Below are 27,907 nucleotides of genomic sequence, written 5' to 3'. Positions count from 1 at the left end.
GCTGCTACTGGTAGGCAAACAGCTGCCCCAGATTCTTGAATGCAAGACAGGAATAGAATTGGTCAAAAATATTACTCTTCAAAACAAACATTAAAAAAAAAACCCACAAAGAAATTTACATACATTCTACACTAAGCTACTATTAGTAGCAACCAGCTTCTAGAGGCCCTTGTGCAATTACCAAATTGTAAATACACACACAGGTAGAAAAAAAACACCCCAAACACCCTAAAAAACCCTCCAGCTATTTTGACTTCCAAGAAGTATCTGCAGAGTCCAAGTCCCTGACCAGCTTTGCAGCAAAGGATGGTGCTGACACTGACCCTCCAAACAGCTGTAAGGTTTTGTAAAAGGCTGCCAAGCCAAAGGTCTGGCACGCCCCTGGCAGGCCAAGGCTCGGTAACTCAGGCTCCTCTCAGCAGACACCGCTACGAACTACTCCATCCTCACTGTGGGCTCCGTGCTCCTCTTCCGAGGCCTCCTGGTGGTTCCTCACATGGCGGGTGCCTGCTGGGGGGGCACGCCCGGCGTGGGCTGGCGGGGCAGGGTGTACATGGCCCCCAGGAACTGGTCGGCGATGCGGCCGGCCTCGCGCAGCCCGCTCAGCAGCGCGCCGTGCACCGTGGCCGGGTAGTTGCGGATGGTGTGTTCGCCCGCGAAGAACAGCCGAGGGATGGGCTGGGGGGGCACAGAGAACACAGCAAGGGTTTGGTCATGGCTATTAGCACAGTCTGCAGCTAATGAGCCTTTAGGAATGTTACAAGTGCTCTAATTACACACGAAGGTGATGCATATGAGATAGGCCATACTGAACCTGGTTTAAGCTGCGTACGAATTACCAAGAAAACAAAGCTCTATTTGATAAGCTATGTTTGCAGAGCCAGAGAAGCAGTGGGGGTCATGTCCCAGCTGTAACTGTAACTCTACAGCCAAACTGTCAAACGTGTTTAGGAAGAATACTTTCTAATGCTGGAACATCAACTCTAGCACAGTAACTAACAAAAACTTCAACAATTCACTTAAATCAGCAGTTTCTCTTTAAACTGAGACCTTACACAACTACCCACAGAATCATAAAAAGAGGGAGAAAAATAAATGTTCATATATTACATTCTCCAGGAATCATTTTATTCATAGGTGTGTGTTAATGACTTGTATCATTAGAACAAGAACTCATATAAAGCCAAAGCCACACAGCCCTTCCTGGCAGTGCTTTCAAGAGTGGCTGTTGCTTTCAAACTTAATTCCCTCAATATGATCCGGGGATGACTCCTGCCTTCATTGTGTTGGACCCTCATTTGGAAGAGACAAAGCTTTTGAATCCTGTTCTTCTCATTCTGACCTTCACCCTCTTTCCAATCACCACAACTCACTTAAATATGGTGATGGACAACAAAAATATGGAGTATGAAACACTCCGTATTTATAATATTAAATGTATATTAATGTATGTATTAGTATTCTAATTAGTATAATATTAGTATGATTAGTATAATACTAAACACTCTGTTCAGACATAACCAAACTGGCTTTCTGAACAAAAGTGCTCTTTTTTTAGCAAAAAAAATGACACCAAACCTGTGATGACAGAATTCATGAACGAAAAAATTATTTTACAGGTTTTAATCATTCAGCATAAGATGCAAGTTATCTAAACTTATGTTTAGATATGCACGCAAATTACTCTGAAAAATCTTTCTGTATGGAGATTTAAAAAAAATAACTGGGACATCTCTCACCTGTGGAGCACCTGGAATGGCTGGGCCTGGAGTGATTGGCTGAGCCATGAGGTCATAGTCATTCCCAGAGGATCCAGCAGCGACGTAGGAGTAGGATCCCCGTGCCCAGGGGTCGGCACGCCAGCGGGACACCACGGTCTCCTTAGGCTGGGACAAGACAGGAGCTTCAGTTGTTGGGAAAACGCAAATTCTACAGTTTGTGACAAATACAAACAATGGAAGTTGCAACAATATAAGGGACAAAGTCCTTGGGCTGATGTCAGTGTGGAACTCCACGTTTGTATTCTATGATAACACATAATAAGGTGAATCTTTGATGGCAATTCCTTAAGTCTTTCCAATATAATACCAGACCCTACTCCATGTAGATTCTCAGCTGGAACTCAGGCATGTACAGCTGCACATTCCTGCTGTGTGTGCACTTTTTCTTCTGTTTCTTCTCCCATTATCCACATGATAATCAACCCTTCCCTCTCCTTCAGCCCTGTACTGACCTGGGGCACAGCACTGCTGCCAAAGATGCCTTTGAGAATGGCAAGGCACCGACCAACAATGACATCATCACTGATGTTCTCCATGATCCCTGCTGCTTCTCCTGCTACCAAGGCCAACAAAATCGGTGCTGTGGGGTATAGGAGAGGAAAAAAAAGGATTGAATTATTGAAATGGAACATTTTGATCAGACAAGTTGGGTTTGGATAGACACGGATCTGTAGCTGAGCCACGAGGTGAGAGACTAAACAAACCCAACAAAAGCAGTCCTAAACTTTCCACCATCATGTCAATGTAACAAAAAGAAAATGAATTTATATATACCATGGTATTATTTAGAATTATCAAGAGAACTGATGTATTAAAAAGTAAATAAAAACATCAGAATGATGTTTCAATATTTCACAGTCTAACCACACTAACTGCTACCCAACTATCCATGAGAAATGGTAATTGTTGTTTTTAATGTCAGCCACCTGACTTGGCTTCAACATGAGGTTTTACTGCATTTCTGTTTCATTTCTACTTGCTCTGCCTATCTTCATGAGAAGGAAGGCTTAGAATTTAGCATGTGAAGCTAATTTGTACATGAAATGATCTTTCCATCTAAACCAAAACCACGACCCTACTTGTTAACTGTAACAGAGCCATCACAAAGCCACAGAAGCCACATGAACAGCCCTGCCATCCAAGGCTCATTACTCGTATTCCTCCAGTAAAACCTTCCCAAACATTTTCATAATTCAGTAGCCTAGAAAGGCACTTCCCTTGCACAGCAATTTCTTCCAGTTAACAGAGAAACCTGGCCTGCTTATGACAGAATGGAAGAAAACCCACTGGTCATCTGCAAAGCAAGTCACTTATTTAATAATGCTCCTTATTTACACCTTTACCTTTAGTCTGCTCAATGGCAGTAACAAAGCTCACTGCAGAGATCTTCTGACAATCCATTGTGGCAGCGCCAGGTACAGGTCAACCAAAACTACAAATGGCAAAGCCCTGCTGCAGTAGTAATGCAATTTAACAGGCACAGCCTGGAACCCAGCATTAGTAAACTCACACTTATCTGTGCTGCCCTATCCTACTACAGAACTGTCTGCAATCAGTGCTGTTCTCGGCTTCCATTTGTCTTCCTAAAAATACTATTTTCTTATCACACCCATTTCTGAACACTAGCAGCATTTCAAAAAGTGTTTTTTTCTAGATCTGAAACTATACAAATGAGACACTGGCAGAAGCAGACATTCACCACAGCTACCTTTGTACAGGTTCCAGAAGAGGAAAAGTTCTCCTCTGCTTGCAGTAGTGCTCCCAACGTGGCCAAACAAATTGACACTTGGATCCCAGAAGACACGGTCAAAACACAACACAACCTGGAAAGAAAGAGCATCAACAGTTAGGAAGAGTGCAGGGGAAAATAAAAATTAAGACAATTACACTATTGATGTTTATCACTGGATAGATCATGAACAGGAAATTTGGTGAATATATAGTGCATATATATAATCCATAGAAGCCTACAACTGCCTTCCCACGGGTTAGTGTGCTCTCAGAGTTTACCCATTTTCTGGTTAACAAGTTCCACCAGATCTACTTCCGCAGTTTCTTTTATTCCTGTGTGGGAAATAGACAGTTCCTCAGACAAATTTCATCATCAAACCCTAGCTAAACAGCTGTGGAAAAGGCATTCCTCCTCTCCCCCACCAGACAGACTCCACCCACATTTCAGACTCCATCTCTGACAGCCTCTGGCCTGCTGTGACAATGTACCTTGTTCAGGTTGCCAAATCCCATCCTCTGCACTGCAGAAGTTTTCCACTCAGGAAGAGGTGGCACAAACTGAACTGCTGGAGGCTGCTGCTTCAGCACTCCCAGGGGCAGAGTGCACAGCACAGCATCACACTTATAAATGAAGGTCTGGCTAGTTGATCTGGTATTTACAGCTATCACTTCACAGCCTGGAAAAGCGAGAGAAAACCAGTTTAATAGGCCATGAGGCAAGAGCATTGGATTAGAAATGAAAGAGATTACCATAATCCCATCAGAAAGTATTCTGTTTATGGAGACAGCTTTACACTAACAGTACTTAACCTGCAGGCAAGTTGTAACTGGCCATTGAGGTCCATTCCAGGAAACACAATTAAGGCAGCATCTGAAAATGGCCTTACTGAGAGAAGTCTAAATGTTCATCCAGGTCAGTAAATATTATTTAAACATGTCCATAAATAAACACAAGTAGAGAGTGAGCCTCTCATTACACTGCTCTCCTAGCGGAAAGTTTCCTGAGCCCAATGTTTTGAAGAACAACAAAAAGATGCATTCTTTCCATTACATTCATTTACACTCCTAATACCAGCTCCTGTGGCACCAAGCCTTAAGCAGACCCAGGCCTCTTACTCCAAATGCTTCAATCAGTAAAGCAAACAAGAGAATAAATGTGAACAATCAGTAAATACAACTGAAAAAGACTGTGTCAAATGAGTCACAGAAATAACTAAAAAGCCATTCAAGACTAATAAATCTCTAGCAACCACTTACACAATCCTAATAAGGAACGTGGCTGTTTATCCAACCCCAAACACGTAATGGGAGGGGTTTTACAACATCAGTCCTGATATTGTAAAACATCAGTGTATTGTAAATACTTCCAGAAGCATTGAAATCTACTTTCTATGCTCATTCTCCCTCAAGGCAGTTTCCTGGAGGTGTCATGTACCTGATGCTGTGTAGCGAACCTGTCGAACTGCCGTGTTTAATTTAATGTCCAACCCCTCTGCCAAGGCCACTGGCACACAGGAATATCCATTCCTCACAGTCAAGTGACTGCCTGTGAATTCAAAGTCATCATCCTAAAATGGAGAGGCACAAAAAGCACGTATTCACAATGAAGTCCCCTAAGTCAACAGAAAATAATCAACAACTTTACACAATGGCAAAAAATATTTCAAAAGATTTTATTTTTTTAAAAGAGTCAAATAAATGTGAGATTCTTTCTGATTATTCATCAAGTAATAAGTATGGAAACTTTCAGCAGACAATATTGTTAGAGATTGTTTTGGCACTAACAAAAAGCTGTCTGGAATTTCATCATCAAATAATAATCACATAAATTCAGTACCTGCACAAGAGCAGACACAGAGCAGAGTTACAAACTCTTAATATCAACAAACTTTCATGAGAATGAAATATACACAGTTCAAGTTTTCAGTGAATTTCTGAGTACTGACTACCTACCTGGTCCCAGTGCTTCAGGGAAAGTGTAGAAAGGGGTGTAGCATTAGCAAATTCTAGGTTTGCAAAATGCCAGTCAAGTATCTGCCTGTCTCTTGATGACAAATAAACATCACTGGAAAAAACAAATGTAACACAAAGATATTTAGTTTGTTAGAACAGGATACTGTAACTGCACTGCTTCTGAAAATTTCTTCACAAGTCATTTTTGAGTCTCTCTTTAGTCCAGAAATAAAAACATTAAAAAACAACATAAATTCTGTTTCAAACATCCAGACCTCTCTAATGAAAGCTGAGTATCAAAACTCAGCAAATTCAGGTCTTTAAAGCAGAGTTCATGGAAAATACTCAAAGGGAAGCTAAAAACTCCAGAAATACAAAAGGTTACATAAATAGTAGCTTAAGTAGCTTGCATAAGGACAACAAACAAACAAACCTAGTGAAATTGCACACAGTAATAATATTGTACCAATATAAGTAGGAGTCTGTGCTGTCATTACATGACAGGTATTTAAAACCTCAAATGCCTTTTGAGATCAGGCACTGGTTACTGCCATGATTTCTACAAATCACCCTAGATCAGAACCATCTTTTCTGTTTGAATCATCTCTAAAAATGAGGAAGAGGGGTTCTAAAGCTGAGGGAACTCAAGCTCTGGGTCTGTACCTTTGTAACCCCTTGAGTTCCCATAACAAAAGCATACCACAGCATTTTTGAAACTCAAGGAAAAGGTTGTAAAAAACCTGCTTTTCTAAGCATTTATCCTTTTAGTTTCTATCTTTACCTTGGTGGATTGGCTTCAAGTTCTTGTAATTTCTCTTCCAGCTTTCCTTGTGTTTCTGCCAATTCATCATACTCCTATTAAGATTAAAAACTAACATTAAAACCAGTTTACATGTTAAAGGACTTGAAGACATCATGTAGCATCAGACTGGACCCAGTCTCAAGAGAAATTACGGGGAAAAAAAATCACTTCATGGATTTAGTGGAAGCCAAATCAAGTTCGTTATTCTTTTCAACATTTAATCCAGCATATTTTTCTCTTCTGCTCTTTGTATATACAGAGCTCTGTGTCACACTGGAGAAAAGATTAATTTGGTGATATTTCAGGAATTTAAACACTCAGAACTGAAGAACATGAGGGTGCATTACACTCCTGGTATTTTAAGGCTTCCTGTGGTTCTGAGAGCGTCATATTCCACAAACTATTTCTTCTATTCTCTCTCTTAAAAGTTTATAGTTAACATTGAACATGGAGATTTCCAAAGCAGAATCAATCAAATCTAAAAACCAAAAACATGATCTAATTCAAGCTTCTCCCTGATTTTAAAAACCCTAAGTAAAACTAGGTATACTGTCAACAGCCATCATCCTTCAAAGCAGAATAATCTGGAGCGTCCAATAAAAGCAACAGGAGCACAAAGCTGTTCACTGGTGACAAAATAAAAGAACCACTACTTATGTATATACAAATACAAACACACCCAGAGGTTCCAAATAAAGGTATAAATCCTCTGTGTGGCAAGTAACTGATAAATGATCTTTGCTTCTACCTAACCTGGTCTGCCATCATAGATAGAATAGTTTTTACAGTTTCCTTTTTAGTGCACATCTCTACATCAAGATATTCCCAGAGAGGGGATGGAACTCTGCTTGTCAAGACAGAGCTCTGTACAGGATTATCTTCGGATAGAAAGAAGCCTTTTAGTCAAGAAACCACCATTATCTTAGAGAAAAGGTCTCTCTCTTCAAATGCAGATTTTATTTCCAGACTATTGTGAAATCCAGCTGCATTAAAGACCAAATCTGACATAAAAATTCATCTTCAAAACAATACATGACATGAGCCAGCACAGACTTATCTAAAACTGAGCTTTAGCATTCCCCAGCTATAGGTACTCAATGCAGTGTTACAACTCAGAGTTACTGTCAATCACATTCTCTGGAGAGCACTGGATCTTAGCAAGAAATGTGGAAACATTTATATTGGCTAATGTTATCTGCTGAAAAATTTGGCTAATTTTTAGCTGCTGAAGTCCTGAGAGAACAGACTGACATTGTACGCATGTGATCCCTCACCTTGCAAAGTGCAGTCAGATCTCTGTGCTTGCTTTTCACAAGGAACTCTGCTGTAATATCCCGAGGTGGCTTCACTTCTGACGCTTCCTTATACTGCTGATGAAGTTCTTTAATCTTCTCCTTTAAATTCACCATCTTTTAAGGGAGGGCCGGAAAAGGAAGAAAGAAAGAAAGGGGGGGAAAATGACAAAAGGCAGATTTCAACAAGTTGCTGTGGAAACTGGATATTCACCTCAAACTATGCCATTATACCAAAGAGATGTCCTGCTTTTGGCAGGTATCACTTATATATGAAATTCTACCTCCAAGAAGCCACAGTAAATACCATCAACCCTAAACAACATGACCGAAACCAAACGACCCAACGTCGCTGATTTCTTACGATGTTTCACAGAATTGGAGAGCAGCCCACAAGTGTTTTTAATTTGAGAAACTTCCACAGAAAAGATGTTTTTTACCAGAAGCAAAGATAACGGAAGCAGTCCTAAACCACTGTTTCTGTACCACAAAGCAGATGCGTCGTGAAGACAGTAAACATTTTTAAATAGCCCCCCAAAGCCTCAGCCAGTATCAGCATCTCTAAGGGAAGCTGTGAAACATCACTGTTTATTATGTCTGTCCTCATTTTTTCTTTTCCTGTATTATGTTTTATGGTTTTATGCCTAATCAGTTTTTCTCCTCCTCAAGCAGGAGACATCTTTGTCCTAACAGGGCTTCCAAGGAGGTCTTAAGCAAAGAGATATTTTAAGAACATCATTAATAGCAACTTCCTGATATTTTTCTTTGGATATTTTTGTATATTTTGCCACTTTCTGTGGAACACAATGTTTATCATCGTGTTCTAACTGTCATCATCTGACCTTGTTAAGAAGATCTTTCAGTTCCTCCTGCGTTTTCACAATTTTTTTCCAGTGCTCAATCTGCTCATCCTTCACATGCTTCTCTTGCAATCTGGAAAAGGTGAGAAGTGAGAGTCAGCTCAACATAAAATCCTTGTGTTAATGAGAAAACTTCTTATCACAATCTAATTAGTGGAATGCAATAAAAACCACATGTCATGGGATATTTTACTAAATACTTGTATGGCCATTGGAAAATCACTGCAAATTTGTGTAAATAAGGGATACATGACTAGACAAAATGTGAGTGTGAAGTTCCTTTCTGCTATTAAAGGCCATAGCAATTGCCATTAGCCTTCAAGCAGTGTTAGTGCACTGTGTGGACACCAATCACACTGAGTCACTGCAGCAATGATTTTCAGGAAACTTTCAAGAAGAGAGGTTTTCTCCTTTAAACATCTTTGAGATCAAGCAGCTGTATTAGGAGAGTAATGCTTATATCTAGGAGCACCACAATTGTTTCAGGTAACTTTTGGAAATTCATCCACCAAATAGGAAAGTCTGCCAAAAAGAGAGGAGTCACTCACTGTATGACAACCTCCAGAGCCTGACCTAGGGAGACAGGCTTATTATTGAGAACATTAAAATCCAGCTGATGGCTGAGATAGGATGTGGCTTCCAGCAGACGATTAAATTCTTGCTCCACCATTTCATCTTTCTCTTTGGGAACCTAGGAGACAAAAGAACAAGCATTCTTCTTATCCCATTCACAAATAATATAGTTGCTGAGAACAGCCCTTGGAGAAAAAGAATTTTATACCCTCAGCTCTCCCAAATGGTCAGACACCAAGGTCTGTACACAATGTCACACTTTGCCAGGATGGGCACAAGAAGAGCTGTCAAACCATGACGACAGCAGACTTCTCTTGCAAGAGAAAACCAAACTGCCTTAAGGGTTCATAAGAGTTCCTCTCTGGAAGGGAAGGTGTGTTCATCCAAGCTACAGAAGCTTGCCAAAAGACTGTGATGGTAGGATGGCTCTGCACCACCACAAGGCTTTAGAAGGCTTGGCACAGCTCAGTGAAGCAGACAGACAATTTATCTTCTGGAATGGTCACTGTGAGTAAGAACTACCAATCCAGCTTTTCTAGGATGATGGTGGAAACACTGCAGGACACATATGGAATGGTGGGATTTAACTGTTCTGATGAGAGTCAGTGAAATACTGAGTGTGCCAGTGTGAAAATACCTGGTACATGATGAGAGCTCGAGTGCTGGAAAGAGCAAACCTCACCTTTGTTAAATAACACATGGGTTAAACAAAGGTGAGAGAACTTGGCTTCCACAAAAGCCCTGAAATGCAAAGATAAAAACTCTTGTGGAAGGAGCAGGTTTAGAAGAGTATGTGCAGGTATGCTACAATATTACTAAAATGCCTAAAAAGGGACACACACTCTCCTTCTTCCCTCTCTCTGGAAGCCATCTCATGCTGGACCAATAGCCTGGTAACAACATATTTGAGGTATTACTTCTTTTTCAAAAGGTTCATGGAAACAGTATCAGACTTACAGCTTGTCCATTTGCTTCATAAAGTGGACATTTTTGTTTGATCTTCGCCAATTCCATATTTACTTGTTTGCTGACCACAGCCATGGGATTTCCTCCTGAAAAAGATTTTATATAGTTAACAGAGACTCGTGTAAAATTTGTCTGCAATTAAACAAAAACTCTACAGTTAAAGCAATTTCAGAGACTAAACCACCAACTCCAGAGTATGCATTCCAGTGAGCTGGTGTAACACTGCCAAAGGTCTGCACTTCACACTCTTAAGATTCCATGATTCTATGAATTAAACATAAAAATGCTAGTCTTTCAACAGGCAAGCTGACATCTGTTTTGCCATGGCTGTGCAAGTTCAGTTCTTCATCTGGGACCAGTTTCTGTTTGCAATTTAGTAAGACTAATCATGAGACAGACACCAAATTTAGGGTGTCAGTAAAAATGGGGGTTTATTACAGGTTTTACAGTATTTTATCATTTCACTACATTGCTGAAGGATATTCCACACTAAATACTTGCCCATCTTCTTAGTAGAGTAACCACCTCAATAACTGATGCCATCCCATAAACCACTAATAAATAGGAAGAAGTTTGGCTGGTTTGCCATTATTTTTACAACTATTTTTGAAATCGTGTGGAGAAAGTACTTCTGGGATTTAAACTCTGAAGAAGGGCTTTCTCTTTAGAACGGATCCCCATTTCCCCATCTCCCTTGTTCTCTCACGTAAATTAAATGAACACTTTCTGTTTCTTTAGGGTCTCTCCCATCATCCAGCTTTGCTATTTATGAAAACTACTAACTGCCAAAAAGGCTGAAGGAGAACACATGCTTTTTTAAGAGTTCAAAATACCCAGTTCTTTTGGCCATGAAAGAAAACAGCCATTAAGCTTTCACATTTCCTCCCCGGTCCTTTTGATTTTTGGAAAACTCACCAAGTCCTGTTACCACCATTGCTCCAAGATCAGCAACGTAATTCCCTTTGCGAAAGGTGGCAACTCTTCCTCCTACTCGGTCCTTTTCAAAAGCACAAGATATTAAACCTCCAGTTACACTCAGTAAGATATCTCACTGAAATATAATCACTGAAACACCTACAAAACGTGGTGCAAGTGTTTTCTTAACTGAAGGTTAAATAAACAGAACGTACACTTTTCCAAAAAAACCTCTGCAAATGAGCTCAGTCACAATTAATTTACTTAAGGAATAAAACGTCGAAGTAGCATTTTAAAAAGGGGAAGAAAAGAAAAAAGGAAAGAAATAGAAAAAAAGATGCTTAATCTGATTTGGGCAGATTTCACTATTTCTACAGTAGGATCTACTGTAATAAGTTAGCTGAGACTCCATTCTTTTCATGTGGGAAAAGCCAATTCTTTATTCACATAACTTCTTTTATACAGTTTTCACAGACCTCATGTGCAACACCCAGTGGCTGGTAGTTTTTTTACTACTTCATTTATTGGTCAGAAGGTGATTTGTGTGTACATGCCTTAGCATTCAGGGTGTTTACATTTTTCCTTTATGCGTTCTCATGGAACAGATCTTATTGTTTACACAGATGCACTTATTTTTCAAGCCAAGAATAGGTTGTTTTCATATCAAGAGTTTTCATACCAAGATTGTTTTCACATGGGAACTTGCAAATTACTTATAAGTAACAGGCTAACTTCGGCAATTTAGCAGACCTCATTTTATGAGGCCTTTCTTTTATAATTCTTTTACCTGTCACAACAGGATCCACTGTGATTCCAAAGACAATCCATGCACAAATTTAGTTATATACTAAATTTCCTGCCTGGAACACCACACACACTGACCCACCCTGAGCAGGTTGCTGGGACAGAGCCCTGCTCTAGTACTGAACAGAGTTACTGGTTAAATTGCCATATGGAAGTGAAATAGCACAGAAATTCATACTCTGGCTTCCAGAACTGTGACATCCATTCCAAAACTCTGCAACTGGCGAGCTGCTGCCAACCCAGAGACTCCAGAACCAATAATGATCACCTTTCCTGTCTTCTTGGCTAAAGAAAGAGAAAAATCAGCTACAGTAGTCCTTTGTATGTGCAGTACTAAATTGCAAACAGTCATGTAGAAGTTGCATTTAAAAGACACCAAGAACAAAAAGCAGCTTTTTTCTCATGAGTAGTTCTGACCGAAAAAACTCTTTAACAATAAGAAAACTGAAGTAATTCTGAACGCAATGCAGAGACAGGTACGAAGAAAATACACTAGCAGTACATCTGGAACAAGGAAGAAAACTGTCTGAAGAAAGCAAGTCCTATTAATTACTGGAGACAAAGTATCATTGTTTTATTTCTTTCTGCCCCAGAAGAATAAAACTTAAAAAGGGCACAGAAACTCACTTGCAAAATTCAAGAATCACATAAGCATGTAAGAGATCTAAGTACAATACTGTGTTTCTGACTTTAAATGAGGAACCAAGATAACTCATTAAAAAGTGACAGTCACTGAACTATCTACAGATTTGCCAAGATTTTTACCCCTCAACGTGATTTACATAAATACATGGCTTCTGTATGCCAAAATAAAACACATTAACACCAATAACCAGACGGCTTTCCAGCCTTTTTTTGTTTTCTTAGCACTGCAATTCTACAAAAGAGCACTCAAAACACTGTCCTAAGAAAAATCACGGAACAATAAAAAAAAACCTCATTTAGAAACCATGTTCCAGTTTCTTACTTGGAAGGGGCTTCACTCTTTTGTAGATGCCAAAGTTGATCAGGCCATGACGCTCCAGGTAGCTGTGAACCCTGTGAACGAGCACTGTGTCACCTAAAAGAATGTGACAAGTTTCAGAATTATTCTCTATGTTCAGCAGCAGAGATGTACTGAGGACATATTCTCAGCATAAATCTGGTCAAGTCCCAGCAAACACATCCTGCCCTACTGACCCACTCATCTTCCTGAGGATGCTTTTCTGAAAAACACCCATGGCTGTACTGCAGTTTTGAATCCTGCCTGGAAAGCTGTACAGGACATTAGGTGCTTCTTTTAATCTAGTGCAGAAGAACACCTTTTCTGAAACTGACTGCAAAATCCCCAGATCGTGATACAGAACTGTGATGTGACTTGCTGGTATTATGCCAATACTTACTGCAGCACTGAGCTCTCATTTTTATTTTTAAAAGCACAATAATTTACTATTTTGCAGTCCTCGACAGTATATTTGCATTCATTTCAGCACTATTTTCTTATTCATGTATTTTTTTATGGCTACCCTCCACCTTTTTCGAGTTTTTTGGGATCCTGTCTGAGAAGTGTGGGATGGCCTCCATTTGCAAACAGCATCTCCTCATTCTTTTACTGCCTTCTTGCATCACACCCAGTCTGTTTAAGTCTTAAAAAAACCCTTCCAAAACATATGATTAATACCATTTTACAGCTGAAAACCACCAAGAAGCTGTAGCAAACCTTAAAAGCTGCACATGAATGAACCCTACTGTAACAATCCATCTTTTCAGCAGCTTTTATGAATCCTGTGATATTTCTTTAGCAGACAATGAACTCCACCAAATCTGGACCATGAGTATAATGCAAAATCCCAGGCTGTACATGACCACTCATGGAGCTCCACTAACAAAGGACTGAAGCATCTCAAGCAGCTTTTCCTCACACAAAAGTGAAAGAAAACAGCAATGATACATCCAGGACAATCTTAGCAATGAAAAACTTGACTTACTGTTATAAGGTGCTTCTAATTGTTGGATAGTTGCTTCAAAAGTCAGCTGAATCTTCGGGTTATCCAACCAGAGCTGCAGCTGTATTTAAACAAACAATACAACACGTCACACTAAGCAATACAAAAAAGGTGTTTTCCAGGTGTGTGTTTGCTACCAAATACTGTCAAAAACCCCTTAATGAATTAAACTTAGGCAGGACTCCCCAAGCCACACTGAACTTACACCTTCCAGTGCTCCTTAGGGTGCAATACAGTCTGTTTGAAATTTTCACATCATTTCAAATATGTGGAAATGCACCAAGGTAGCACAAAGGTGTGTGCAGCTGGCAGTGTCAGCCAGCGTTGTCTTTTTGGCACCAGGTTTCATGTTTTTGTAAAAGCTACAGCAGTACTTATCATGTTAAAAGGTTTATTTATCTCCAACATTTAATGATTCAATCCATCTTCACCAACATAAGACACAACCATGGACCACACTGGCCACATAGACACAAAAAAGCATATTTACAGGGCATCTACAGTTCGAAAATTGAGCAGGAAAAATTGTCTGTGATTTGTTAGTAGGTCAATTCAACCAAAAATTCCATCATCATGGGAAATGCCAAAATGTCTTAGCGAGGTACACGAATTTCCTACCCTTTTTCCACCAATACTTTTTGCAAGAAACTTACTGTGCGGTTCCTGATGTACAAAAACACCTTCTGGGTCTGCTGGGGCCCACTGATTATATCAGGGAAGCAGGCAGCTTCTTGAGATGTCATACGGTCATGTGGAAGTCTACTCTGGAAAGCTGCACCCTCCACACCTACAATAAAAACACAAGGAGTCTACAGGCACTGCAAACACTGCCCTTCCTAGCCAGTGCAGTCAGCCAGGAGATGATACAGCGGCCAATTCCATTTAGTCCTTTTATTTACTTCTGCAAGGTTTCCAAGTTAACAGTTCTCTGAATTACAGGTATCTAGAGATAATGAAAAAGCTACACTACAGGGGAGATAAAACAAACAAGCAAACAAAGCCCCCCAAAACACAAAGCCTGACAAATAAATGGGGTGGGGGCACATATCCATATATTACATATAGCACACACACACACGTGTTAGCAATAAAACAGAACTATTTCAGGTGCTGTCCTTAATTTGTGTGGTTTCCAGTTTCTAACACAACTGGAAAACTGTTTTAGTACCTGTTCAAAGCCAAAATATCTGTGATATACAAGCACAGCATCTACCATCCCCTCTCACCTGCTTCCTAAAGTTTAGTTTGCACTGACCTTCTCCAGCTAGAGGAACCCACCTTAAACTGTCATTTTGTATATCTGATGTATTTACAGCAGGCAGTGCAATGAAATACAATCACACCTCGGCACTTCCTGCGCTCCCTCCCCAAGTGCTGCCTACAAACAGATTTCCTACTCCTCTTTTTAAATGCTCTACATGTAAAAGACTGATGCTGAACCCATACAGGAGAGGTTTTCATTCATACAGGAACCTGCACTTCTACCAATTCACACACTGGCAGTGATGGAACTACATTTCTGTACCCTGCCTCCCTCAGCCTCTCATTTTGTACCACAGAAAAAGTGACAAACTAAGACACAGCTGCATCAAGTGCTACAGCACGAGTGCAGAAAGCAAATCCTGCAGGCACAGGTACTGAGATGCGAAATACGGCAAGAAAAATAGAAATCTCCCATGTCCTAGAAGTGACTTCCATCAGGACAGAGGACAAGGCACCCAGACTAGAAAGACAGAAGAAAAACCTCAAAAAAAAAAAACCCCACAAGTATGATTAAGATCACTTGCTGAAACTGGAATTGGCCAAAAGATTACAATAAACAGCGAAGTAAATATAAGCTTGCAGTGTGTTACAGCAACCAAGACAACTGTTTAAGAGTCTGAGGTTCATGTACAGCAGTACATGTCACTGTACCAGGGAGAGGAGCTCCCTGCTTTGAATTCTGGTGTCACCACACATCCCTTTAACTTCCAAGCATTTTTACTTCCTAAAGGTGCTGAAAAAAATCAAGGAAGGAAATGGTTGTGAAACTAACAAAAAAAAAACCCAAACGAAAATCCCCAAAATAAACCAACCAAAAACAACTACACAAAAAAACCCCAACCAAACAAAAAAAAACCCACAACAAGAAAAAAAAACAAAACCAAAAACAAAACCCCAAACCAAAGTAACAACAAAAACCAACCAACCAACAAAAAACCACCAACCCTAAAACCAAAAATTCCTGCTCAAGTAAAGATCAAAATATCTGTGTGATGACTCAAGGTAAAGAAAACGATCTGTAAACATTTACACAAATTTTACAAGAAATTAGTAACAGAATCTACAGAGCATTGCAAGTAAAATCAAATTAACCATAGGAGAAGTTGACACACCCACAATGTTTCCTGCACTAATATTAGGACAGAAATAGAAATAAGGAACAGAAATATGGGAATAGAAACCCACAGCTCTTCTAAGACTTCAGTTTCTCCAGCAACAACCATTCCCCAGCCCTTCTGCTGTCCTTCCATCTGACAGTGGCCCAAGGGTGCCAACATCTGTGTAGGAATCCACATGCTCACCTATGAATTCTGCAAAACTGGGCATGGAAATCAAACCAGTCACCAATTCTCTGATACTTCATTAAGGCTAACAATTAAGATTCTAGATCCTCAAGCGCAGGCAAAAAGCTCAGCAGCACAATTTTCAGGGAATGGCCAGTTAAAGACCTGAAATGCTGAACCTGACTCCCCCTTACAGGTTTGTGCTAGAAGAAGTGTATTTCTCCAGGTACCTGCTAAAAAGCCATTCAGTCATCAAATACCAGCAAACTCTCAGATGTGTGGATTTAAGACACCTTGGTAGTTTCTTGAAAAGCTTTGGGATTTCTTTCTTCAAACTGAGCAGCCAGAGAACACGGTGCTGCTAACAGTTTTGAGAAGAGCTCCCAGGGTGGGTTGAGTTGGGGGGGCTTTTAAGGCCATGTATCTTTCATGGCAATACCCAAACTTTAAGCATAGCTATTAATAGCAAAGATAGCATTTTTATTTGGCCAACCACTGGAAGATCTGATAAGAACTAAATGTCCTTGAACAGACTTCTGCAACTACACAGCTCAACTCTAAATGGCTTTGGATTTCAGGCTGACTAAACCCCATTTCACACCCTTACTGTTTGTATTTCATGAAAGCCACACATTACAGGGATTACCAGTTCAGAAACAAATGTTTCTCCTTGGGAAGGTTCTGCCTAGACTGGATTATCAGCTCCTCTCTGCACACATTTGCACACACACACTTGCCCATTTCCTGACATTCAGCACTAACAACTAATTGGCTGAAGTTCTGAGTATTGAGTTTCTCCCTCACAGAACAAACCCTGAGGAATGCTGCTCATTTAAAGATTTACTACCACATTTGCAGATGAACACACTGAATGAAAGGATTTTGGCTGTCGAACTGGACAGTTGTTAGGAGCACACTCTCAGCATATAACACAAAATGCAAAATACGCAGAATTTCCAATCAGCCAATGCCTACCTAAAAATGAAATAAGCAATGCATCCTTAAGCCCATGAGCCATAATAGCCAGCAGCTCCATGCAAGTGGTAACATCCATAACAGTGTTTGGCTCCCTTACTTACAGTAGCAAAGGATGCACTCTTAGATGAGTATCTTGAAGTTCTATATGCTTCAAAAAGAGCAACTCGGAGGTACAGAATAGGTTCTGGAGCCCTTGACTGTTGTTTAAAACCCTAATCCTGAAGTGACAGCAAAAGCAGCAGAGTTGGAGGAAGACTTTAAGTAGCACTCCAAGTACTAAAGAGTAAAGACACCAATCCTGTGAAGGAAGCAGTGAGTACTGCCAGCAGCAGCACCGAGGCCGAATGGCGAATGCAATTGACAATCCAGTGCAGTGAGCAGCAGACTCTCAATCTGCCCAGCAGACAATCTCCTGGGCTAAGCGCTGGCACACAGGTCAAACAGAAACCCTTTCAAAAGACAAAAAGAAAGGAGCAAAAAGGCACTCCGTGCTATGTTTCTTCAGCAGGTTAGAAAAAAGGGTATCCTGCTCTAAAGTTCTGTGTCAGTCTAGGCTAGGTAAGAAACAACTTTCTGTAGTTTAGACTCCTCTGAACATGGAGAGGAGTGGAGGGATGAGAGATCGGCCTGAGGCATTTCAACACAGGTTAGCTAAGTGCCCTTTTCCACAGTTGTTACAGACCTTGACTGAACTCTGAACACCCCACGCTTTTTAAACTGGTGGGTTCACAACTCCTGCATCTCTGGCTACACCCGGGACAACCACACCCATGCGCGCTTGCAAGCACCAATCCCTAACCTGGCGGCTCTCGCTACTCAGTGGCAAGCATCAAACGCCACCCTCACCTGATGCTTGGCCGTCTCCATACCCTCCAGAACTGTCGTCTTGAAGTCCTCCTGCTTGCCCTGTGGAAGGAAAGAGGAGAACTCAGGGACCTTACTCCATAAGTCAAACCATACTGGACATAAAGGCCCGGCAGTTGGCGTTTTAGGTATTAAATTTCACCAACTAACTAAACCCGTTTGTCTGAGAATCCCATCTTCTGGAACCTAGGTTCAGGGCACCAAAAAATTATGTTCTAAAGTGTTATCCAGGTTACTGGAACGCTTTACATCAGATTTTATGGGAAATAAAGAAGTACACCATATGTAGCATTCCTGGTGGCTAAATATTTATGATCTGGCAGATGGATACCATCAGATACTACGGATCTCAAACCCTAAGAATTTGATAATCTTGCCTTTGGTGCTCCCAAGTCTCCCCATATCCCAAGGAGATAGTTTAAAGCATTCTGAAAAGCCTCTTATGTCCAGGAGACCCTAATTTTTTTCCCCATAAACCCTTCCTTTAAGCTCGATGCTACAACAATTCTTCAAAGGCTCAGACCACTTACTTTGGCTCCAGCACCCTTGATACACCATCAGTGTTCTAACACACTAAGATTGTCTTTGAAGCCAAATACCAAATGTCACACCATTGATCAGTGATGTGATCAACACCCAGCACCGAAAGACACCAGTCTTTCAACATTCCCAGCAGTGGAAACATGAGGAAAGGCTAAGCACTCATCTGAAAGATCTGAAGAAGTTTCAGAATTACCTTAGCCTGCATCTAAGTCCTAAACAGGACTGCAACACAAGCAGGAACAGAGAGATGAGGACAGCTGCAGTGTCTGCAGGAACAAAGCCGCTACACACCTCACACTGCTCACTTCACAGGAGACACTAGCTCTGAGCTCATGAGCAAAATCCTTCCACCATCAGACATCGGCCTGCAGCCCCATCACTGCAGAGCTCAGGAAGACAAGGCACACTCCAGGGATGGCCCAGGGCTGCTCAGCTGCCTCCTGCTGTACCAAGGCTCCTTCAAACCACACACTTCCACAGCCACCAAGTCCAAACCAACATGCACTGAAACACACTGCAATGGCCACTGGAAGGGAGCAGTCACTTCCTAGAGCACAACTGCTCAGTGTCATCTCCAAACAGGTAAGAGCAAGGTCTAACCTGAGGATAAACACACAACTGTTAATACTCCAAAGAGTCAGGGTGGACAATTTGGCCAGAATGTAATTTAAGGCTCTTAGGGGACACACTAACTGAGAAAAATTTCATCTGGGCTACAGATTTAACCCCTAAAGCAAGACACAGAAAGTTAAACAAATGTTTCCAAACTGTGCTAAGCTGGATTAATCTAGAATGTCAACACTAAACATCTACAGATAGAACAAAACAGGAACTGAAACAAGACAGTCGAGTACAGCAGAGGAGCCATAACTAGTACTTCAATAAAATCAGTCTGCCAGTAGGGAAATAAAAAAACTCACAGAGAGACTGTGACAAATAATTGTGTTTTGACAGGCCTCACAAGACCCAAGTTAAGATTCTTAATGTTTATTCTCTGAATAAACATATCTGCAACAGCAGGATATAACTCTTTACTTGATCTACATGGCAAGTCCTTTATTTTGCTCCCATTCTGGGAGAGACTAACACAATTGAAACATGAATATTTACAGTCAAGCATAGGCCATTAATTTGTAATAAGAGTTCCACCTGTGCCTTCCATAAATTAAGAAATTAAATAGCATCTGACTTCAGTCTATGGCATTCATAATCCCTGAATTAACACTGACAATGAGTAGAGAGAAAGATTGTTCTTAGCTTACTTACAGAAAGAAATCATAATCTTCCTCTTCTCATCACTATTACTGAATGCTTGGACACAATTCTAAATGCTACTCAGTCCGAGCAGACAAGTGTGGAAACAAGGCCTGCCAGGGAAGATTGCCTCCCCTTCCCTGGAAGAAAGGCTCTAGCTGGAAAGGAACTAGCGGCCAGCAAACTGCTGACCCCTGTTAACATCAAACTATCGCAGCTCAACAGAACATGGGTGAGAGCAGAATCTGCTCAGAGTCTCAGGGCAACAGAATAACAGACCATGAGCTGAAGAGCGGTGAGGAGGAAGGTCCACAAAGGAATCTACTTCATGTAATTATTCACAGTTCCAAAATGAAGAATAGCTGCACATGAGTATTACCGAGTACTGAATTTATTTAGGAAAACTGACAAGTCAGATAAAGTAGAGACAAAGCACCACTAAGTTTGACCATTCCCTTGATCATATTCAGTTCCTTGGAAAACAGCACCTAAAAATATTGGATTACCACAAAGTAAGAATACTGACAACACTAAAAAGCCAAGAATTAGTAAAGAAAATCTTCTGTAGTTCTAAAAATAAAAATCCAACTTGGTGAGGAAAAAAAAAACCCAACAAAAGAAGCAAGCTCCTTGATTCCAAAGGAACACTGGCAAACAAGAACACAAATGTCATCAGTCAGCACTGCAAGGGAGTTTGGAAGCTTTTTGCTATTAGATAATATTCCCCAAGTAAAAAGAGAAGAGATACTCTAGGGAAATTATCTTAACCACGAAATACTGTCACACCTTTAAAAACTGCCCTGCAACAGCATGCAGCGCATCTTGCAAATCCAGACTGGAACAGCCAGAACACCTGGAATTCTCCACAGCTGAACACAACAATGGAACCTACTGAAGGAAGACCAGGTGCTGCCACCTGTAGTGTGACACTAAATAATCCCCTTCCCTGTGACTGTCTGTGGGGACAGGCTAATCCAACACCAGACACCAGCACCAGGACATTTCTGAGTTGCACCATCAGGCTTTTCAGCTCAAAAGCTGTTATGTGACAATTTATGCCTCTACTGCATTACCTGCATTTTTACAGGCTTTAAACACAGAAAGGAATTTTTTAAGGTCTTCAATGAGAATAAATTAACAGTAATACCCAGGCTAACTAAAATCTTTTCGTTATGCAATCCTACTCTAGTATTACTGTTCAATTTAGTATTTCCTACTGAACACTTCAATTTTTCCTTCAAAGTGACAGAGAGAGAGAAAACCTCAATTATAAACACTGCTTTTATACACAGCAGACTCCATGCTGCCTCCTCCTTCTAAAGGGTGCCTGAATTAGAAGTTTCAATGCACTTTTAACAGCCAGCATAAGATGACCTGATTTTCTTGACACCTACATTAATAAAGACAAAAATAGAGAGATCCACAAACATATATAGTCTCAGAAACCTTTAAAATTACAGCTATGTAATTTTAAAGACTAAAATTTTAAAAGACTAGCTATGGAGCGACAGCTTGAAATCTTTTTTCTACTTTATTGCTTCATGCATATTAACAGATTCTAGGAACAGAGAAATGATATGATGACCTGAAATCTACTCATTTCCAGGCAGACTGTTTGAAAATTAATTTTATTTAGATGGCTAAATACAGTGCTTGCAAAATAACTGACATGAACAGCATGACTCATCACTGCTATCTTCCATGTTCCTCCCTCCATGGGACAAAACCTGTTCCACTGCACTTCACTGACTATGCCTCCAACTGATTTCAACAATCATTCTTAGAGAAATATGAGAGAAATGAAGTGTATCAATATTAGGTCTCAAGGATTAAACACAATGTCTAAGCTAAATTAAATAGGAAGCTTAAAATACTTGCATAATTACACCTACTAAAATTCCATTTTTGCTACATCGGCTACAACTAGGGTGCCAAGCTTTTTATCACTGCAAGTATTTCAGTCAAGCATGAGCTGCAGCATTCCTGTCTCAAGGCAGGAGGCAACAGCTGCAACAAGGAGAGGTTACAATGGCAAATCATACGAGATAAAACCCACACCCACAGCTTTTAGTTCTTTTTTTTTGCAACTGAAGGTAGGTATCCCCAAGCTAACACCAGTCCTGTGTTCTCAGACCTGCCAGGCAAAAAGAAAATTAGGATAACTGAAGACTAACAGTCACTCACATGAACCTGCAAAGATTCAAGTACTAGATTTCAGCTCTTGTCTAACACCAGCTAGCACACACATTATCTCATGAATCTCTTGACTCTGAACTTTGCAAACCCATGACCTCCTAGGCAGCTGAGTGACACCCCAGCAGACCTCACTAATGGCGGCAGCTGTAAACACAATGGAGCTAAAGAACAGGCTGCTGCTGCTACCACCACAAAATTCAAAAACTGACCAAAAAACTTCCCAGTGTAAAGTGGAGCTCTGTCTAAGCTAATAAGGAAAGCACTGAAATTTAAGCAAACAGTATCCAACCAGAATTTAAGACTAGAGTCATAGTTTAAAGCCACAGGAATCAGAGGAGTTTAAATCTGTTCTTCTGCATAACAAACCCCCCGTAAACCCCACCTCCTTTCTCTCTGAGGAAAAAGTGAATGTTCATACACGAGCAGCTGTGGCAGCAGAGAGCCAGAGAGGCTGTTCTGGACAACAAGCTTCCGAAGACAAGTCAAAAATGATCATAAGAACCTAGCACAAGAGGTTTGGCTTCATTTGGAATTATATTAATGCATATTCCTGTCTTTATCAGGCTGTTCTGCATTTCTCCCCTCCTTCCACATATGGGGCCAGCAAATAAAACACTGTAGAACAATTATTCAAAACCAGATTGAAACCAGACATGGGATTCATGATGCCACACCCGGCCCTACCTAATTTCTGTTAACGAATCAGGTAAATAGTTTCCGAGGAGAAGGTCTCTCTCTACTCACCAGATGGCTCCTCTGGCTCACTTTCATTCTCTTCTTCTGCAGGAGCTGGTGGAGGTGGTGGGGGCAGTTTTTTCTCTTTCTCAGCTTTAGCATTTCTCTCTTCTTCAGAGTAATACTCATCTTCTGACAGGTTTGCAAGACTCTCATCCATCTCTCTGTACTCGACCTGTGAAAAGCACAACAGAACATAAACACTCTGAAGATGCCTCTAAGTCAGGCCACTAACATGAATGTTGCAAGTAACAAAATAAAGTTTAAAGAAAAGGCTTGAGTTCACTTATGCAGGCTCTTATTGCAGATACCAGGCTATAAAATGCAACAAAGCTTAACAGGTCCCAAATGTTTTTGCCTCCACCTAAGAACAGAACCCTTCAGCACCCTGTAGTAGGAGCTTTCTACTCACATCAAGTCCAGTTTACGTGTGTTATATTTTCATTTAACCTCTCTGGTTTTCTTCCCTCCCTTCACATCCCTGCCAAGGGATAAAAAGCGGCCTCTGTGTCCACTCCATGTGTTCAAACTTGAATTTCATCTGCTAAGCACAGATGACCAGAAGTGTACACCAGATTTCCTGCAGAAATCCCACCTGGGCCCTGGCTGGTCTCCTGCTTACTGGGGATCTTGTCTTGGCACAGCTGCTTCCTCTCCAGAATGGTCACACTAGTGGCTTAACACAAGAAACATCCCTTCCCCTCATCCCCCCAGTCTTTATTGCCACACGTCTTGTTCTGTTACTGCTCTCCAGTAAAAGTAAGTAAAATTACCAGCCAAAAGGACTCACTCCAACTTGAACATGGAAACCCCAAGAACTAGCCTGGAAGGGCCGCATCACATACCGCTTAGTTAACCAAGCTTTGATCCAAATCTGTAAATTGCTATTGAATTTCCCTACTGATTGGAAAAGAAAAAAGCACTTCTCCATATGCAGCCATGGGAAAAATAAAAAGAAATCAGCTAGTGATCCTCCGACAGGGCAGCCTCCACCAGGAAACAACAAAAACAATTCTACATTTCTCACCAAAAGAAAAAAATCTTTCCTAGTCCAACTACAGTCACTAAAAAAGAGCAATAATGGGCACAATTCAAAGTAGCTTTGGGAAGCCTGTGTACAGGAAACCCTGGCTTCTTTAAGACACTAACATACTCTGTGATCTGCTATCTTGCAAGTATTTACATTCCACAATGTCCGGCATATTCAGTTTTTCCCACTTTGCACCTCCAGGACCTCCTGTGAGCTCCCACTCCGAAGCAGGTGATGGTGACCCCCCAGCACATGCAAACACTACCAAAGTCACACACAACTACTGTCCAAAGGCCTTTCCAAGTCTGAGCTTCCACAACTTTTGAAGAACCACCAAGTTCAATAAAAAAGCCCTAAGCTTTCCCCTGGATTTATTTTTAATCTAGATACCCTCCTAAACTAAGTTCACACCACAAACATTCATGGGAAGATGACCTGGTGCTGGCCTGAGTGCTCAAGGGCCAAACACCCTTTGCAGACACTGTCAGTGCAAAGAAACATCACCAACGCACAACCCACACGGAGCACTACTTCCTACTAGTTAACAAACCCCTATAAAGAAGGAATGCTGCCTCTGAAGGTCACAGAATGCTCTGGACTGGAAGGGATGTTCAAACCCATCTCATTTCCCCCACCCTGCCATGGGTTTCACCGTCCCAGGGCGCTCCAAGCCCTGTCCAACGTGTCCATGAACACTGCCAGGGATGGGACAGCCACGGCTTCTCCATGCAGCCTGTACCAGGGCCTCCCCACCCTCACTGTGCCTTCCTTGTGTCCAGTCTACATCTACTTTATTTTGATTTAAAAGATGCACCAGACTGATCCACCCAACAGCTCCCGTGTGCGAAGGATCGGTGCAGTTATCACATCACACAAGGGCTCTGAGGAGCCACATTCAATGCCACAGGACAAAACAATTCCAAAAAGTAATTTCAGCTTCCATGTCAAACACCCCAGCCCGGCGGCACAGCCAAGATCTTCAATATCTTCTGAAACGAGGTTCCCAAAAAAAGTTTACACGAAAAAAAAAAAAAAAAAAGGGTAATGTTCTCACATAGTCAGAACAACAGATGAAAATTACACACTACAGACCCAAACTACTGCAGAGCTTTTACCGCAGTTAGATTTCATTGCTAAACCTCGCCCTTACACAGCCCGGACTCAGCTCTGCACTACCAGAGGAGGGAAGGTGAGAACAGTGCACTGGGCATGGCACCAACCCGGCAAATCCAGCAGCATCCCATGCACACGAGCCCCAGAGGCTGCACCCATATACCACGGGGACAGAAGAATTTGCTGATAAAATGTAAATTCACGAGCGCTCCAATGCCCTGCCACGGATTTGGGGTGTTTTTACTGTTCGGTATCCGGTCAGAAACCGCAAAAAGTTCCGAAACAACTGCAGAAAGCGCTCCTTCATGACGGGGCACGACTCCTCCCCAGAGCCCATGAAGCTAGGACACCAGGGGACACCAGGTGATCTTAATCTAAAGCCAATGTGGCTTCTTGCATGTTCCCGTGTTTGTCCTTTGCAGTCACGACACCGGAGCCCTCGGTCCCGGGCATGCCGCCCACCCCTCGGGCAGGGCCCGGTGCCGTGCAGAGCCCACGGCTGGACCGGGGACCGGGATTCCCTGAGGAAGCGCTGCCCGAGCAGCTCCCCGGACTCCCCGAGGAAGGGCTGTGCCCCAGCAGCTCCCCGGACTCCCCGAGGAAGGGCTGTGCCCCGGCAGCTCCCCGGACTCCCCGAGGAAGGGCTGTGCCCCAGCAGCTCCCCGGACTCCCCGAGGAGGGGCTGTGCCCCGGCAGCTCCCCGGACTCCCCGAGGAAGGGCTGTGCCCCGGCAGCTCCCCGGACTCCCCGAGGAAGGGCTGTGCCCCAGCAGGACCCCGGACTCCCCGAGGAGGGGCTGTGCCCGAGCACGGCCGGGGCCTGCCGGCCCGAGCGCGTCGCGCACAAGGCGCCGGCGGGGCCCACAACCGGAGCGCCCCACACCTACTTTGGCTCGCTTGCGGCGGCTGGTCCGGCGGCCCTCGGGGGTCTCGGCGATGCCGGTGGTTTCGGCGCCGGGCGCGGGGGCGGCCCCGACGGCCGACGGCTCGGACACACCGCCGGGAGGCGAGGCCCGCGGCGGCTCCTTCTTGCGGGGCGTGCGCTCGGAAGCCACGCCGCTATCCGAGGAGGAGCCCAGGGCCCCGGCGGCGGCGGGCGGGGGCACCGGCGCCTCCGGCCCGGCCTCACCGCCCGCCGCCGCCTCCGCGCCCTTCTTGCCGCCCGCCAGCATCGCCCCCGCCGCACAAAGAGCCGCGCGGGGCTGCGGCCCCAGACACGTCACATCCGGCACGTCACATCCGGCCCGCCGCGCGCGCGCACCGGGGCCGCCCGCGGGCAGCAGGGGGCGCTGCAGCCCCGCCGGAGGCCCTGCTCGGCAGCGCCCCCTGCTGCCCGCGGAGCGTCCTCGCAGCCGCGCCCGGCCCGCGGAGCCGCCGCCGCGGGGCCCTGAGGGGCACGGCCCCGGACATCGCCCCGGACAGCGCCCCGGACAGCGCCCCGGACATCGCCCCGGACATCAGCCCCGGACATCGCCCCGGACATCGCCCCGGACAGCGCCCCGGACATCGCCCCGGACAGCGCCCCGGACAGCGCCCCGGACAGCGCCCCGGACATCGCCCCGGACATCGCCCCGGACAGCGCCCCGGACATCAGCCCCGGACATCGCCCCGGACAGCGCCACGGACAGCGCCCCGGACAGCGCCCCGGACATCGCCCCGGACAGCGCCCCGGACATCGCCCCGGACAGCGCCCCGGACAGCGCCCCGGACAGCGCCCCGGACATCGCCCCGGACAGCGCCCCGGACAGCGCCCCGGACAGCGCCCCGGACATCGCCCCGGACAGCGCCCCGGACAGCGCCCCGGACAGCGCCCCGGACATCGCCCCGGACATCGCCCCGGACAGCGCCCCGGACAGCGCCCCGGACAGCGCCCCGGACATCGCCCCGGACAGCGCCCCGGACATCGCCCCGGACAGCGCCCCGGACATCAGCCCCGGACATCGCCCCGGACAGCGCCCCGGACAGCGCCCCGGACAGCGCCCCGGACAGCGCCCCGGACATCGCCCCGGACAGCGCCCCGGACATCGCCCCGGACATCAGACCCGGACATCGCCCCGGACATCAGCCCCGGACATCACCCCGGACAGCGCCCCGGACATCACCCCGGACAGCGCCCCGGACATCGCCCCGGACATGGCCCCGGACAGCGCCCCGGACAGCGCCCCGGACATCGCCCCGGACATCAGACCCGGACATCGCCCCGGACATCAGACCCGGACATCGCCCCGGACATCGCCTCGGACATCGCCCCGGACAGCGCCCCGGACAGCGCCCCGGACATCAGCCCCGGACATCAGACCTGGACATCGCCCCGGACATCGCCCCGGACATCAGCTCCGGACATCAGCCCCGGACATCGCCCCGGACAGCGCCCCGGACATCAGACCCGGACATCAGCCCCGGACATCAGACCCGGACATCGCCCCGGACAGCGCCCCGGACATCGCCCCGGACATCGCCCCCGGACATCGCCCCCGGACATCAGCCCCGGACATCGCCCCGGACATCGCCCCGGACATCGCCCCGGACATCAGACCCGGACATCGCCCCGGACATCGCCCCGGACAGCGCCCCGGACATCGCCCCGGACAGCGCCCCGGACATCGCCCCGGACATCAGCCCCGGACATCGCCCCGGACATCGCCCCGGACATCGCCCCGGACATCAGACCCGGACATCGCCCCGGACATCGCCCCGGACATCAGACCCGGACATCGCCCCGGACATCGCCCCGGACAGCGCCCCGGACATCGCCCCGGACATCAGACCCGGACATCGCCCTGGACAGCGCCCCGGACATCGCCTCGGACATCGCCCCGGACATCGCCCCGGACATCAGACCCGGACATCGCCCCGGACAGCGCCCCGGACATCGCCTCGGACAGCGCCCCGGACATCGCCCCGGACATCGCCCCGGACATCGCCCCGGACAGCGCCCCGGACATCAGCCCCGGACATCGCCCCGGACATCAGACCCGGACATCGCC

General features: G+C 44.5%; 1 protein-coding gene across 1 annotated transcript; it reads right to left on the bottom strand.

Annotated features, from left to right (window-relative positions):
• Positions 1 to 58: 58 nt before the first annotated feature.
• Positions 59 to 26,104, bottom strand: KDM1A (lysine demethylase 1A). Its single transcript, XM_066204540.1, has 20 exons — positions 25,808 to 26,104; positions 22,788 to 22,953; positions 18,033 to 18,092; positions 14,316 to 14,449; positions 13,645 to 13,723; positions 12,645 to 12,737; positions 11,856 to 11,962; positions 10,874 to 10,955; positions 9,950 to 10,044; positions 8,968 to 9,110; positions 8,402 to 8,492; positions 7,542 to 7,676; positions 6,247 to 6,320; positions 5,466 to 5,577; positions 4,948 to 5,080; positions 4,002 to 4,189; positions 3,490 to 3,604; positions 2,234 to 2,361; positions 1,740 to 1,886; positions 59 to 678 (listed from the first exon to the last, which is right to left on the bottom strand). Exons 1-20 carry the CDS (start codon positions 26,090 to 26,092, stop codon positions 493 to 495), a joined length of 2,553 nt encoding a protein of 850 aa, XP_066060637.1. The 5' UTR covers positions 26,093 to 26,104; the 3' UTR covers positions 59 to 492.
• Between the last annotated feature and the right edge of the window lie 1,803 nt (positions 26,105 to 27,907).

This window comes from Chamaea fasciata, unplaced genomic scaffold (assembly GCF_029207755.1).
Source record: "Chamaea fasciata isolate MVZ Bird 193981 ecotype frontalis unplaced genomic scaffold, bChaFas1.0.hap1 SCAF_26, whole genome shotgun sequence".
NCBI lineage: Eukaryota > Metazoa > Chordata > Aves > Passeriformes > Sylviidae > Chamaea > Chamaea fasciata.
This window is presented reverse-complemented; position numbering and strand designations above follow the sequence as displayed.